The sequence below is a fragment of the Trichophyton benhamiae genome (genome assembly GCF_000151125.1).
Source record: "Trichophyton benhamiae CBS 112371 chromosome Unknown contig01989.5, whole genome shotgun sequence".
NCBI lineage: Eukaryota > Fungi > Ascomycota > Eurotiomycetes > Onygenales > Arthrodermataceae > Trichophyton > Trichophyton benhamiae.
In genome coordinates, this window is record NW_003315112.1 from 699195 (window position 1) to 714099 (window position 14905).

Consider the following 14905-nt stretch of genomic DNA (forward strand, 5'->3'; position numbering starts at 1 on the left):
TCTTCGTCGGACTTCCAACGTCGACTTTCGCCGACTGAGCATACCACAAAAGCGGGCTCAAGATGAGACAAATGACGAGCTAGTGCTTGTTGTTGGTGTGATAGATTGGTATCAATATGTGACTAACTATGCATGTGCCGTCCTGGAAGCTGGATTGGTTATTGTTGGATTGCTGCCTAGATGGCCCGTCAACCCATGAAGCGGCTAACCCATGTCTGAGAAGGGAGATAAATAGATGATGGGGATGCAAAGTCTTCCGCTTTTCTTCTGGCCTTCCGGATCGTCCCAGTGCACCAGAATACTCGATGGCTTTGCGACCTTATTCATATTTTGTTAAGGAATTACAGGCTAGTTCTAGGGTTCTTTACTCAACAATGACCCCTGCCATAAAGCTCCCGGGTTATGGCATCCCTTTGAATGGATTTAGGGCATGGAGAGCGTAACCAGGGGATGGGTTCATAACCAATACGGAATATGATGGATCCAAGGATTTCAGAAACCGATCATTCCCTAACGCTCTAGATCAAAGTGACATCGATTATGGCAGTATATCGTGAGAGTTCCTGTTGCCCAGCTCGCTTTGATGATGAATAATAGCTAATTTTTCCTTTTATGTATACGGAATAGCATGCCTATGATTACTTTGAGAGAGCATGCGATGATTTATGCCATGAATGATATCACTGACAAGCCTGGGTGGGAAGACAAGGTAAAGGCTTAGTTCTTACCTCTGATAAATCATTGTAATAACATCCAATTTGTTTGGTAATGCTTAGGTTTTTGACCAAACTATCACCGCCAAATGGAGACGAGAGCTACTAGAAAATGATACCTTGGATATAACAGAAAAAATGGTTGACTGGATCATCGCTGAACTTCAGTATAAATCTGAAGCGTTCAAAACTGATGCTATTATCTCTGCTCTTACCTCTGGTGTTTTCAAATCCGACTCTCTTATTCCCACTTCACTCAAAGAGTCACTGAAAGCTGCAGTTGCTCGTCTTGAGCAAGTACCTGAAGCGCAAAAGGACTATCATCCCCACAGCAAAAATCAGGTTCTTGACCTTGTCCATCCTTCGCTCTTCCCCTTGGTTTATGGTCGGACCCGCATCGTTAAAGATGGTATTCTGAACATTCAGGATGGTATCGCCAAATCTGGCACTGGTGAAGTAATTCCTATTCCAAATAAGTCAGAAACTGAAGTTCCAAGTGATGGACTCGGACCTCCGCATATTTCGCAAAGAATGAAGCACCCCTTCAGCGACAAGTTTCAATGGCTTCCTTGCGACGTAGCATTTGGATCGACAAACCGTCCTGGGAAGGATTCCCATGCACAGAATCCTTCAAGCGAATGCACCATCACCAGTTATATCAATAACCTGCATCCTGACGAGCACAAGGAATTGTACGGAGTTCTTGAACAGGTCATTGCCCGCACAATCCCTCTGTGGAATGAGACATTATCTGTTGGTAAAACTCGGCTTGATTATAAGAGGATTAACTATACCGAATGTATCTATGACCCAGATCCGGATAACATACCAGAAAAGGATTGGCCTCAAAGGCTTCCAGATGAAAATGAGGAAGATTATGAGCAACGTATTGAAGAGTGGGGATGGGAAATTCGCAAGGTAGCGCAACCCGAGCCGGGGAAATTCGTCCCAGAGGAGAAGGTAAATTGCTCCGATGATGAAAAAAAGCCTTTAGATGAACGGAAAACTGTCAACCTTCAGAGAGATTACGGAAAGACTGGGATACAAGTCATTGTGAAACTCGCGAATATTCATCTTACTCCCGAAGACAATAAATACGATGGAGGTTCATGGCATGTTGAGGGCCAATTGGTATGTATTTCGCTATATATAACCTTCACTTATTTCTTGGGAAAATATAATAACCCCACTTTGCAGAACGAACACATCTGTGCTTCAGCACTGTTCTACTACGACAGTTCTAACATAACTGAGAGCCGCCTTGGGTTTCGCCAAATGGTTAGCTTTTACGATGCCGATGATGTTTTCTACGAGCAAGATCATCGTTCTTGGCTGAACGAAGTGTTTGGATTCGAGGATCAGGAGTCTACTGTCCAAGAAATCGGCAGCGTTTTATGCAAAGAAGGGCGCCTTGTCACATTCCCAAACTCGCTGCAGCATCGTGTACATCCTTTCGAACTGGATGATCCTACCCAACCAGGTCACCGAAAAATTCTCGCGTTGTTTCTTGTTGACCCAAACACTCGCATCATCTCTACGGCAAATGTACCCGCACAAAGAGCAGATTGGTGGGATAGGCTGATGCCATTGCATGGCATCGCAGGTAAACTTCCCAGAGAATTATTCGACGAAGTCACATCTTATTTGGATGACTTTCCAATCACTATGGAAGAGGCGAAGGAGCTGCGCCTGGAGCTAATGGAAGAAAGGAAAGCTGTTTATTCTGGTCAAGAGGAATCATTCCATCAAGACACATTCTCACTATGTGAGCATTAGCCAACATATATGATGTAGTAAATAGCAGAGACAGATATACAATGTATCCGTTTATTGTGTTCGAGTTCCATCAAAAAGTATAGGTGTGATCATTACTACGCCAAGTCTGCTAGAATAATATCGGAGGTTTATCTCTCAAGTTGGTAATCTTATCTTGACTCCGTCCAGAATATCCTTTCGCGCTGGGGCATCGCCAACTACCTACTTCTCTGATCAGGCCCTTGCAGCCCGTAACCAAACATCCGCGCCCTGCAAAATGCCCTAGCCCTAAGCCCTAGCCGCTTATAGCCGCTTGCCATCTGTTTTCCTGTTACGATCTAGCGCCGGCAAGCCCCGCTCAGAAAGTTATCCGTCTTTAGCCGCCCTCTGGTCACCTGCCATTTTACTGCCATTTTAGCGGACATCAGTTAGCTTATATCAGCGCCAAGATATACCATTCGCCTTAGATAAGCAAATACCTCAGCCTCAATATCATAAAAGTTAACCTATGATCCAAGAGCCAAATCAGTTCGCTGAAGACATTCGTTGTAAACATTCTTGAGGAATTATGTGTACGGCATACTATCTCGAAGTGTTGATGGGGTCTAGACGACAGAGGTATTAATGATCGTTAAGCTTCCACCAATGGATACATGTGTGGATGTCAGTTTCGATTTTGCCTGCTGATGCATATGTAAACACAAGGGGTTTCCTCTCTCTGGAATCTCACCAATTGGTTGATGTTTATTTTTTTGTACACTGAGCTGAAATTAAACGACGAAGCTATGACGGCATACTAACATCCCGGGTGCAGGAGGTGACAAGGGTATGGATATGCGTCCAACCACCTATTGACCACCAGCCTCTGTGACAGACATGTTGAGATGCGCCACAGCTTCCTACAATATCGCCTAAAATGAGGACCTTATTTCCCCTCACTTCCCAAGTCGACGTGTGACGTGGGACTTGCATACGCAGACTCCGGTCCTCTGGTGGAGCTCGGTTCTGGGGCAGCAAAGGGGTCATCTGTAGGATCCTCTACCCAACGGTATTCCATCCGCTTTGCTATTGCCTGTGCATATTCCCGGCCATAAACCATCCCGATAAAGGCAAGCATAGCATCAGTACCCGCACTGATACCGGAGGATGTCCATATATTTCCATCAATCACCCATCGGGCGCTCCTCTGCCACTGAACCTGAGGGTACGGCCTTGTCGTCTCCTCATACCTCCTCTTGTTGGTTGTCGCTTTCTTTCCATCCAGAAGACCAGCTTCAGCTAGAACTTTTGAGCCCGTACAGATACTAAACAAATATTTAACTTCCGGGTATAGCTTACGAGCAAGCTTGACGGTTGGCTCAATGTTGGCGCAGTGACTGGTACCCAGGCCACCCGGAACGATGAGAACATCAATGTCTGTGGGCAGATCATCGTAGCTGTGTGTAGGAACCACGCTTTCAGAGAAGCCCCATCCTGGCTTTAGGTTGACTATGGGAAGTGGAGGCGGCTTCGTGCTCACCGGGTTCAATGTTGGCGCAATGATAGAAAGTTTGATGCCGTTGTCGAGAGAAGTAATATTAAGAGCATCAAGAGGACCGAAGACGTCGAGAGCCTGGAAGCCTTCAAAGAGAAGAATGGCGTAGTGCTTGGGTTCTACTACGATGTTAGCATCCAGCCATGTACACAATAAAACCCATGCCTATTGTCATCCCTGGGTTGTACTTGTCCCGCAGGCAAAGGATATATACCTGTAGAATTGCCCGCCATCGTACTTCGTATTTCCATCGGGCTCCTAACTCAGCAAAGGTTGACTGCTTTTGGAATATCACCCGTCTTTCGTACCAAGGGTGTGCCTGCGCCAGTTGGACTGACCGTTATAATCTCGGGACAGAGAACAAAATAGACACAGAGGTCCAGTTGCAAGGAATATGCTTAGTTACCTGTTCCCAAATATGCTTCTCAAATATTTGGCGCCTCCCTGCAGCCTGTCTTTATATATTGTGATCCTCGGTGTTGGATCGTGTCAAGTTGCCAATACATGGAAGGGCGCAACTGCAACTTCGTACTTCCACAAGCGGGGTGAGTCACGGCAGCGCAGCAGCAGGCTGAAATATCACATTCGATAAACCTATATAATCTCATGTTTGGTATTATTAATATTACTCTCAATTGCATATTCATGCATGCAGATAAGCCAAAAAGGTATCGTGGACTAGTTATCTATACAAATATGGATCAGATGGTGACACGAGCTTCACGCAAAATCAACAGGAGGCAAGCCCCTTTCCACAACAGCATTGCTCACACAGTTCTGCACTTTGATAACTGCATTCTTCCAACCAGAGAGTGATGGGCTGGATTCGCTTGAAGGGCCCGTGTCTCCCGTGCTACCATGGCAGCTACTGTTGAAATCGTTTACGAGCCAGCCTAGCCATCGTGCCAGGTCGGTGGCTTTGGAAATATCCTTTTCCTCCAAGACAACTCGCCTCAAGTACTTGGTGAGCGCCTCTACGTCTTCTTCATACGGTGCTTCGTTTTCAAATGATGAATACCACTCGCTCAAGGCCTCGCGAATCTCTGATAGAGAAGATAGCCTTTTTGATGTGAACGTGGGTTTCGCAGGACGCGGATCAAACCGGAGGAGTTTCTGCTCGGGCTCTACAGGGACAGAAGAGTTGTTGGTTCTATGCTGCTTTATCCGTGAATTCTTCTCATGCACTGCGGCAAGGTTTAGGCCTCCTTGCTCTTGGATTCGAGCCTGTCTGTGTTCTTCTAGAACTTCTTGACGTATATCTTCCGGCAAAGCGGCAAGGAATTCCTCTGAGATATCTCTGTCGGGATCCGCGGATGCCCGTGTAGGAGAATTATCTGCAGAGTTTGTACATTCATGCGTGGACAAGGAGACTTGAGGGATTATGAAGTTGGACTGAGTAAGAGTAGGCCCGGTTGCTGATCTTGTTGCAGCTCTTGGTCGCCCTCTTCCACGGCTAGATTTTGGTTTTGTTGGCGTCGTAGGTTTCCTCTGACGCGGGGATTTTGGTAAAGGGCTTGGGCTTGGAGAAGCAATTGTTGGTGTATTGGCATTTTGCTTATAGTAGCCTAGTACTTCAGCTCTTACATCTTCAGGTAATGCGTTCAACGTATCCTGATCAAGCTGTGATTCAGGCGGAAGGGCTGTTGACGCAAACAGTGTCTGCATTGGACGTTTGGCAGAAGCTGCAGCTTTTAGCTGTTCACTGATACTCGGCCTCTCCTTTGGAGCCAATTTAGAGCGGACATCACTTGGTAGTTCCGCAATGGTCGAAGGATCCGATTGTGTTGGTAAAATAAACTGCGTACCTCGTGTATTCAGGAGTTTCTGAGATGCATCATGTAGCGAAGATCCAATCGCCAATGATGCGGATATATGTGGGCTCGCATTCTCTCCTTTCTTAGGACTCATTATTTCATCAGGGTCTTGAGAAATTATGCTTTTTGGACCAGGAGTAGCCGCCTTAAACTGGAGTTGCTGCTGACTGCTCGTGTGTTCACCACTAGCAGTAGATTTAATGGGCGTGAGCTTCGTCATTTGAACTCCCAACCCTCTCAGGTCCCCAGGTGAGAAGTTAAAACTGCGAAGAACGGAAACTGCCTCCTTGCCAATTATATCACTTGCATTAGTTGGAGTATGTAGGATAATACTCTTGTTAAAGGTGTCACATTTGCCGTGGCCGAGATGTTTGGGAGGATCAACGGGTGAATCCGCAGCCCTTCGCATTATCCTCATCGTCAGCTGTCTACCTTTGACCCCGTTCTCCAAAAGTCGACGATGTAGTTCCTCACTCAGGCTCCGCACAAATTCATCCGCCTGTGCCTGGTTAGTAAACCGAATACCCCAGTTTATTTCCGCTGAAACGGACTTTCGTATTACTTGCTCTCCAACGACAGTGTTGTCGATTCCCCGTGCGTATTCCCATAGTTTTGCTCCAGTTTTTGGACCAAGATGCCCAGTCAGCTTCTCTCGGCTAAGCTGGCGGATATCTTTAACATATTTGACACTGAGCTCTTCAAGCTTTGTTCCCAGACTATGCGCCACACCAGGTAGATCAGTGACAGAGAATTCACCGATGAAATCAAGCATATTTTCGGGTTTTAGCTGAAACTGGCCGGCGGGTTTTGCTTTTTTTAATGCCAACCTTGCCTGTAGGATGTTCTGACCAATACCAACAGATACATGACAACCAGTTTTCTGCTTGATGGAATCTCGCAATTTTTCTGCTATGGTATCAGCTTTTTCCTGTTCTCGATATATTGAGCTCTCTGATATTGCTCTTCCATCAGAACCACCAGCCTGTATACATAAAGAGGAAATGTCAACGAGTGCTTCATCAATGCTGACACTTTGAACAATGCCATCGATATCAAGAATTGCCTCATAGAACTTCCTGCTAGCATCCTCGTATGCTGGAAAGTCATATGGCAACACTTTGAGTTCTGGGCAGCGCTCTAGGGCTCCTTTCATCCACATTCCATTTTTGACACCAAATTTGCGTGCTGGGTAATTGCAGCTAGCTATTTCGGAGCCCGGACCAGTTCCATGTGCAACGGCAATGGGAGAATCGGCAAGTTCAGGGTGTTTTTGCAAAGAAACTGCTGCGAAAAAACTATCAAAATCAACATGAAGAATATACCGCCTTGTTCCAGGAAGCCGTTTGATAGGAGAAAGCTTTGCTGTACCGCGTTCTTGGGCGAGGGTTTGCAGCTGTGCTTTCAGCTCCGCCTTCCAGGTAGACAGGTGGTGAAGACGTGATTCACGATAGTACTGCTGGATGAAATCAGGATTGATTACGCTGGATTGCCGGATATGTGCCTTCGAAAGCAGCAAGGCATTGTGCTCCTCTGAAGTTAACGGCTTCCTTCCATCAGCTTTCGGGCTTGTATGCACCTGCTCCAAACTAGGCCGTTCAGGATGACCTGGTGACAAAAGGTCATCCGATCCCAATGCACCAAACTCTTCAGGGGTTGCTGAAGCCATAGAAACACCATTCGCCTGATCCGTTGCTTGAACATCGGTTGCTGGCTCATCTTCCAAAGGCGGGTCTTCCGTAGTGTCAGCTGAGGGGCATTTGGCTATACTCTGGGAGTCAATGGGGACGACCTCCTTGTTTAACTGCGAAGTATACCAGCATGCATCTGTTTGAGCCTTGTAACTCTGGGATTGGGTATTATTTTGGGTAGATATGCCATTGGCATCAAATTTCAGAACCTTTTGTGCAGTACCTTCGCCTAACAGACGATATGTTTCCCAGGGCAACATACGGCCAGCTTTAATACTGTCAACAATCCATGCCGGTTTCACAACACGGTATCGGCGGAACTCCTCTCTCTTCTTAGGAGTTAATGCGCTGGTAATAATGTGAGTCGCCGCTGTTTTCCCATCGAGATACTGAAGGAAACCCCCGCCATGGCTCACAATCATACGGTGAAGGTCATTCAGTGATGGCTGTGTGTAGCCATTCACGTGTGCTACAACGCCCTTGAATATGGGTGGGTTGTTTGGAGATGCAGAGCGTATTTCAGAATCTAGATTTTGAAGCTTGATTTTCTTCCGACGAAAGTAATCTCCAAAGCCTCCAAAGCCAGATGCTCCATACTCCTCGCCATCCTCTCCCACAAATTCATCTAAGTCCGTTAGCCATGTACTATTGAAGTATGTTGCAACATTTGTACTCACGGTTCTCAATCCTCTTACGCGTGGCGTTGGAGCCTGACTCAAGTCTAGAGCCCATACTGTGGCATCAAGCAGGAGAAAATCATGTTCAAAACGAAGCTATACCATGTAATCAGCCCCAAACTCCCAGATCAAGCTGTCATCATGCCTGATCTCTCCTTGATACAGTTATCATCGTGGTGCTGCTACCGTTTTGTCTCTTTAATGACTTTTTGGACACGAAAAAACACGCCAAATCCAAGGGTCACATGATAAATTATATAATGCTTATTAGTCATATTAACGCTAGCCACTATTAGTCTAGCGTTATCATGTTAAAAAAAATTATTTACTTTTTTTCCTTTCTTTTCGTTGCTATGTGGAAACGAGTTGGAGCTTTAGAGAAAATTCTCTATTTGACTGAGATTTTCTCCTCGTCATTAATAGAGCGAGCTGAGCCGTTGTCTATTCATTTTTTCCAGTTTTGCACTTCACGGAATTCTCTCGTTTACCCAAGATAATTATGTCAGGAACTCAGCCAGTTGCTCTCTATGCGGCCAAGGTGCCTCCAGGCGCCCTTGTGCCTGCTGTCCCTGATGCCGCCGCCATGGTATGTAGATGAATTCCCTGATAAGTATCCTGCTCATGAAGAGGCGATTCAATTGACTAAAATATGATATAGTTCCGTGTGACCATGGCCGCAATTGATCCCGACGCGGTGCCGGAGTACGAGGATGAGGCCCAGGCCAGCAAGCCCCCCCGAGCTACGCTGAAGATCATCCGCCCTCCTCCTGGTCTTGATTATGATGACGACGATGACGACGAGGAGGATGACGAAGATGAGGAGGATGATGAGTCCGACGATGAGACCAATGGCGGCCCGAGTGACCCGGCCAGAAAGAAGAAGGCCATGCTTGAAGCTGCCTTGAAGGATATGGATGACGGCATGGATGAAGACGATGATGATGACGAGGAGGGGGAGACTGACCTCGCTGCTGCCATTTCTAAACTAGTTAAGGGCAAGGGAAAGGCCATGGAAGATGAAGATGATAGTGACAGCGACGAGGATTTGGAACTCGACGAAGTTGTCGTCTGCACACTTGACCCAGAGCGTGTATGTTCACTCTATTCGCAAAACCGTTTTGGATAAGGAAATGCTGACAATCCGTACAGAACTGCCAGCAGACTTTGGACTTTGTTGTAGGTGAAGGTGAGCGTGTCTTCTTCAAGGTCACTGGGACTCACACTGTCTACGTCACTGGAAACTATGTGACTCCCCTCGAAAACATGTATGACAGTGAAGACGAGGACAATGATGAGGATGATGAGGATGACTACGACCTCTCACCCGATGAAGATGAGCTAGCTGCCCTCGTGGGTGATGATGATGAGAGTGACGAGCTAGATGACATGGCCAATCCAAGAGTTATGGAGATCGACACCGATGAGGAGGAGGAGGTCAAGGCTCAGACTCAGGCTAAGCAATCCAAGAAGGAGAAGAAGGGCAAGAAGCGCCCCGCAGATGATTCAGATGAGGAGCCAAACTTGGATGACATGATCTCCAAGACCTTGAAGGACGAGCCTGCGACAAATGGCGAGACTAAGTCGAGCAAGAAACAAATGAAGAAACTAAAGAAGAACAATGGCGAAGCTGCTGAGGCAGAGGCTGCTAAGGCCAACACCAAGTCTGACAAGAAAGTCCAGTTCGCGAAGGACCTGGAACAAGGCCCTACTCCATCCAAGACAACCCAGACTGGCACTCTTGGAGTGAAGCAAGTACAAGGGGTTACTGTTGACGACAAGAAGCTTGGAACAGGCAAGCAGGTTAAGAAGGGTGATCGAATTGGCATGAGATACATCGGAAAGCTAGAGAATGGCAAAGTTTTCGACTGTAAGTACCCAGCTCTATCCTCTGTTCTATCTATGTTCTGCAGTTGCTAACTCACGATCTAGCTAATAAATCCGGAAAGCCTTTCACTTGCAAGGTTGGAACGGGTGAAGTAATCAAGGGCTGGGACATTGGTATTCCCGGCATGGCTGTGGGCGGTGAGCGAAGACTCACTATCCCAGCTCATCTTGCCTATGGAAAGAAATCTCTTCCTGGAATTCCCGCTAATTCCAAACTCATCTTCGACGTTAAGCTCCTGAGCATCAAATAAATACCCATCCATTTTAACCCCAGTTAATGGAGCCTACGAGGCCTGTTCCATACCCATTACGTTTCTCAACTGATGTTAAACAAGAAAAACACAACCAACAAAAAAATATTTTCAAGGCTTCTGTTGGTTTATATTCACATCGTGTTTCTTATCCTTTGTTGGCTTTTGCTTCGTGCTAATTTGTTCGAGTTGTTGTCGGACGACCCCCAAAAAGACTGGCGTTTTATATCTGCACGTGTATTATCGATTAAGACCTCTTTCCTATAGAATAACACTCATCGTATAATTCACCTTGTTTTGCCCATACGTCAATGGTTGACACGCTCGAGCCATCCCTGTCTATCCTTTGCCAGCAAGGCCACGGTGTGGCCCGTGTCCCCGTCAAATAAGGTTTTTTTTAAGCATAAGTCAACATCATCGACTCTTAACTGCCCCCAGTCATCGACTCCGTTAAATACCTCGAGAAGAATAGCGAACAACTACAGAATCTTGTTCTCAGCCGTTAGCGAATGATTAGCTCTGTTTCCAGCGATGATGTCGCGGTATTTAGTGGTCTGTGGCCACAGTCGGGGTTTCTCTCGAGTTCTGTCTCCTTTTCGCCCTTTCCGCCCAAGCAGCTTGAGCTTTCTTCATCCACAATACCACAGAGCCGCAGCGTCTATTCCCTTCCGATCAAACTTGTATTGCAGAGCAGTCGAAGTGCTCTCGCCCTGTCTCCATGCAAGTTACGAATGGGAGATGCTACTATCGTTTATTCCGCAATTACTTATGCGACGATCACATCATTACATAGTAATCTTTGCTGCGTTTATTATACCCTTCTTTTTACTCTTTACCTCACCTATTTCACCGGAAGCACCAGATGGCTTCTGCTAGCCATCGGACTTTCTAGCTCCATTTATTCTCTCTAGGTGTATTTATATACCTGCCAGCCCCATGACGATATCATGAATAGCCCCGAGAGTATCTCTTCACTCGGAAACCCTTCCAAGGCAGTGGTTCCAATTGATGTTAACAATCCACCGTCACCAGAGTTCTCTTCACAGACCGAAGGAGTTGGCAGTACCAAAAATACAAAGTCAGTCCGTGGCTTTATTAAGCAAAAAGGATCAAGACTTCTTTCATTATTCAAGACGAACAAGAGTGCAGGTTAGTTACATTTAGAACACTCGAGAAGTATCCCATACTGATTGATCCAATACCTAGGTAGCATAACCTCCCAGAATATACCAAAAAAGATTTACCAGTCAAGTAGAGAAGACGAGGGTACGAGCCAAATTCTTACGAACGGAAAAACGCCTTCCAGTCCTGAGCGAAATAACCAAGGCAACAATAAATCTGCAGACTTGAGTACTCTGCATCAGAAGAGGGAGAGAACGGCCTATCAAAGTCAATACCCTGGTAAAAAGGAGCCCGGTGTTAACGACGCCCCCACGGAACAGACGACCCCTAGGACCGCCAAAGCTCTAGTCTCTAGCCAGCAGCGTCTTCATTCCGGGATAGGTTTAACGAAGAGAATTTCAGATAAATTCTCAATGTCATTCGGTCCCCCAACTGTAGTTCGTCGTGCAAATCTGCGGCTGCGGCCAGCTATAGGTAGCTTTTCGACTGGTGCACGGCCGTCCGCGCCATCCCCACTTCAGAAGCTGGGCGATAACACTCAGGATGACTCGGACTCCTCTGCTTCCCATCTCAGTGGGAGTGGGACTTCTCACAAAAGCCAATCTACCAATCCTACCTCTGAAGGCAGCCCTGTCTCTCAACCAAAAAGGACATCGGCAAGTTTGGCTAGCAAAGAAAAAGGTGCTCTTCCGCCAAACAGTGCATCGTCGGAATCTCCACAACCCTCATTTGGAGACATCCAGCCGCCCCTTATCAAACCGTCCATTGCTACCGTGGAAGCAGCTGCCGCTGCAAAGATTTTTCTTGAAACATACTTTGATTCTTTATTTTCCAAGGAGCCTCCCAGGCTACGCCGTCAACGTGAACTAGAGCAAGCTATATACTCGTTGCCCCTTTCAGAGGAGGAACGACAAGAAGCCCGGTATGCTTGGTATCGTCAGGAATCCAATCACCTTCGAAGAGATCGCGTTATCAAAACACATTCGAACCGAAGAGATGGTAAAAAGAGCCCCTTGGTGTCAGAATATGAAGTAATCAAGGTATTAGGAAGAGGCAGCTTTGGTGTTGTTCGCTTAGTTAAAGAAAAGAATACCGGCATTGAACCTGAACCGTTAACCCCGAAGGTACCACGATCATTTCATCGAAAGGACCCCGGAAAACCTAAAAAGAATGTTTTCGCGATGAAAGTTATCCGCAAGTCAGAAATGCTCCTAAATTGTCAAGAAGGCCACCTGCGAGCAGAAAGAGACTTCTTAGTTGCTTCTAATAAATCTCGCTGGATTGTACCACTCATCTCGAGCTTCCAGGATAAACACAACCTCTACCTAATCATGGACTACATGGTTGGTGGTGATTTTCTTTCTTTACTCATGAGAAAGCATATTTTATCTGAGGAAATCTCCAAATGGTACGTTGCTGAAATGATTCTTTGCATTGAGGAAGCCCACCGACTTCGTTGGATCCACCGAGATGTCAAACCAGACAATTTTCTGATCTCAGCGTCTGGCCACCTGAAGATCTCTGACTTTGGGCTCGCGTTTGATGGACATTGGTCTCACAACGAGTCATACTTCAATAATCATCGACAGTCATTGCTCAAGAAACTGGGCATCAAGGTTGAAGGAGACAGTGAGGACAAGAAGAATCCCGTTAAAGAAACCAAAAAAGCATATAAGATTGCAAACTCCCCTGACGGGAAAAACGCTGAACTTGTGGATAAGGGGGATAGGAAGCAACCTTGTCCAGGCGAAGATATTCTTCGATGGCGAAATCGCCGAGAGCGAAGGAGGTTGGCGGTCAGTATGGTAGGCACCAGTCAGTATATGGCTCCAGAAGTTGTAAATGGGGAACCATACGATGGTAGATGCGACTGGTGGAGCGTTGGCATAATTCTGTTTGAGGTATATCCTACCCTTGGGCTTTCATATTAACCAATTTCCCTTTCTGTCATGTTTGATGCTAAGCGATGGTTTGTAGTGTCTATTTGGTTATACGCCATTCGCAGCCGATTGCAGAGAAAATACCAAGCATAGGATCACGGTACGGTTCCATCAATGCAGTTCCATGTATAAACCTGGTGGGCTGTGGACTGACAGGCAAGATTTAGCACCACGAGGAATATTTGTCATTTCCCGAAGAACGCCCCTCTGACCGATTGGTTTCCGATGCTGCCATTAATCTAATCGAACAAATACTTCAAGAAAAAGATAGACGGCTGTCTTCTCAGAAGTATTTATTGAATGATTATAAGTCCTCTGACAGGGCGAACAAGAATTATCAGGGCCATTACGTGTACCCAGATGATGCTACTGACATCAAAGACCACGCTTTTTTTAAGAATATCGAATGGGAGGCTATACAGTACTCGCGGCCTCCATTCATACCCAAGGTGCGGAACTGGGAAGATACCAAGTATTTCAATCTTACAGTTGCGGACAGAAATGATGGCACAACGGAAGAGATCCTTCCAGACAATGCCGAAGTTGGCAATGATAATGCAGCACCCAACACAAAGCAGAATCAACAGAGCCCCAATGCCGTAGAGAACACATCTAATGTTAAGAAAGCCGCGAAGAAAAAGGGCAGGCGCAAAGCCCGTGATAAGATTCTGCGCGATGAAAGTATGGGGAAGATTGCATTGAATATTCGAAAACGGGAGGCGTTTTTGGGGTACTCATATCAACGTCCAAGAGATGTCCTTAGCGTTTTTGACCAGTGAGAGGGGAACAGTGGCCGGCCCACAATGCTGGTTTTGGCCAATGATATGCCAACAATATACCCCATACCTTGGTCTTCCTGATATAAACGGAGAGCTGAAACTTGACTGCCTTGTTCGGTAACGTTCGTTGAAGGACTCTCGAGGTATTTGTGTTTGGTTGTGGTTATGCTTAACACCCTAGACGGTCACTGTATCATTATTAGAATCAGTCCAATCGCTAATAACGAATCAGCCTTATTCCTCCTATTTGCTCACTCTATTTGACTTTCTCTTTACTAGCTTAGGTGTGAACAGTACAGGGAAGAAGAAACAATAACGAACTCTAGTGGACCAGAGTATTAAATTGAAATCCCCATCTAAAACACAACGACGAGAAGTACATGACCTCAGGGGCATTTTAATCATTAATAATTCTGGTGCGAATTGACTCGAAGACTGTATTAAGATGTATGCCTAAAAGCTGAATGCAAAAATCAAACTCCTTAACCCAACATGCGTTGCATTTAACATATCACTTAACCTTCTTGTATTCCGTAAACAAGCAAACCGATGCGCCGTAACCACGTAGTTGTCGCGAAAATTCGGGTTTAGAGAATATGGTAGGAGCCAGAGGACTGACAACCCTACACAGGGGATACACCTAGAGCAAATGCTGGCAAATTGGAAGCGTCCTCCGGCCTCATTGACCCATTGAGAAGCGGACATAATCTGAGGAATTTGGTTAGCAAATTGTGCTGATCAAGTGGCC

General features: G+C 46.2%; 5 protein-coding genes across 5 annotated transcripts; 3 read left to right on the forward strand and 2 right to left on the reverse strand.

The window, feature by feature from the left end:
* Positions 1-628: 628 nt before the first annotated feature.
* ARB_04958 (uncharacterized protein) lies at positions 629-2489 on the forward strand (the record flags this gene model as incomplete). Its single annotated transcript, XM_003016620.1, has 2 exons — positions 629-709; positions 777-2489. The coding sequence occupies 2 exons, from the start codon at positions 629-631 to the stop codon at positions 2487-2489; spliced, it is 1794 nt and encodes a 597-aa protein (XP_003016666.1).
* Positions 2490-3393: 904 nt separating this feature from the next.
* ARB_04959 (ThiJ/PfpI family protein) lies at positions 3394-4235 on the reverse strand (the record flags this gene model as incomplete). Its single annotated transcript, XM_003016621.1, has 2 exons — positions 3394-4121; positions 4217-4235. The coding sequence occupies 2 exons, from the start codon at positions 4233-4235 to the stop codon at positions 3394-3396; spliced, it is 747 nt and encodes a 248-aa protein (XP_003016667.1).
* A 487-nt stretch (positions 4236-4722) lies between these two features.
* On the reverse strand, positions 4723-8264 carry ARB_04960 (uncharacterized protein; the record flags this gene model as incomplete). Its single annotated transcript, XM_003016622.1, has 2 exons — positions 4723-8149; positions 8239-8264. 2 exons carry the CDS (start codon positions 8262-8264, stop codon positions 4723-4725), a joined length of 3453 nt encoding a protein of 1150 aa, XP_003016668.1.
* Positions 8265-8680: 416 nt separating this feature from the next.
* ARB_04961 (uncharacterized protein) lies at positions 8681-10316 on the forward strand (the record flags this gene model as incomplete). Its single annotated transcript, XM_003016623.1, has 4 exons — positions 8681-8767; positions 8840-9271; positions 9331-10048; positions 10111-10316. The coding sequence occupies 4 exons, from the start codon at positions 8681-8683 to the stop codon at positions 10314-10316; spliced, it is 1443 nt and encodes a 480-aa protein (XP_003016669.1).
* A 947-nt stretch (positions 10317-11263) lies between these two features.
* ARB_04962 (protein kinase, putative) lies at positions 11264-14157 on the forward strand (the record flags this gene model as incomplete). The annotated part of the gene is made up of 4 exons (XM_003016624.1): positions 11264-11465; positions 11523-13339; positions 13416-13478; positions 13546-14157. The coding sequence occupies 4 exons, from the start codon at positions 11264-11266 to the stop codon at positions 14155-14157; spliced, it is 2694 nt and encodes an 897-aa protein (XP_003016670.1).
* Positions 14158-14905: the final 748 nt, after the last annotated feature.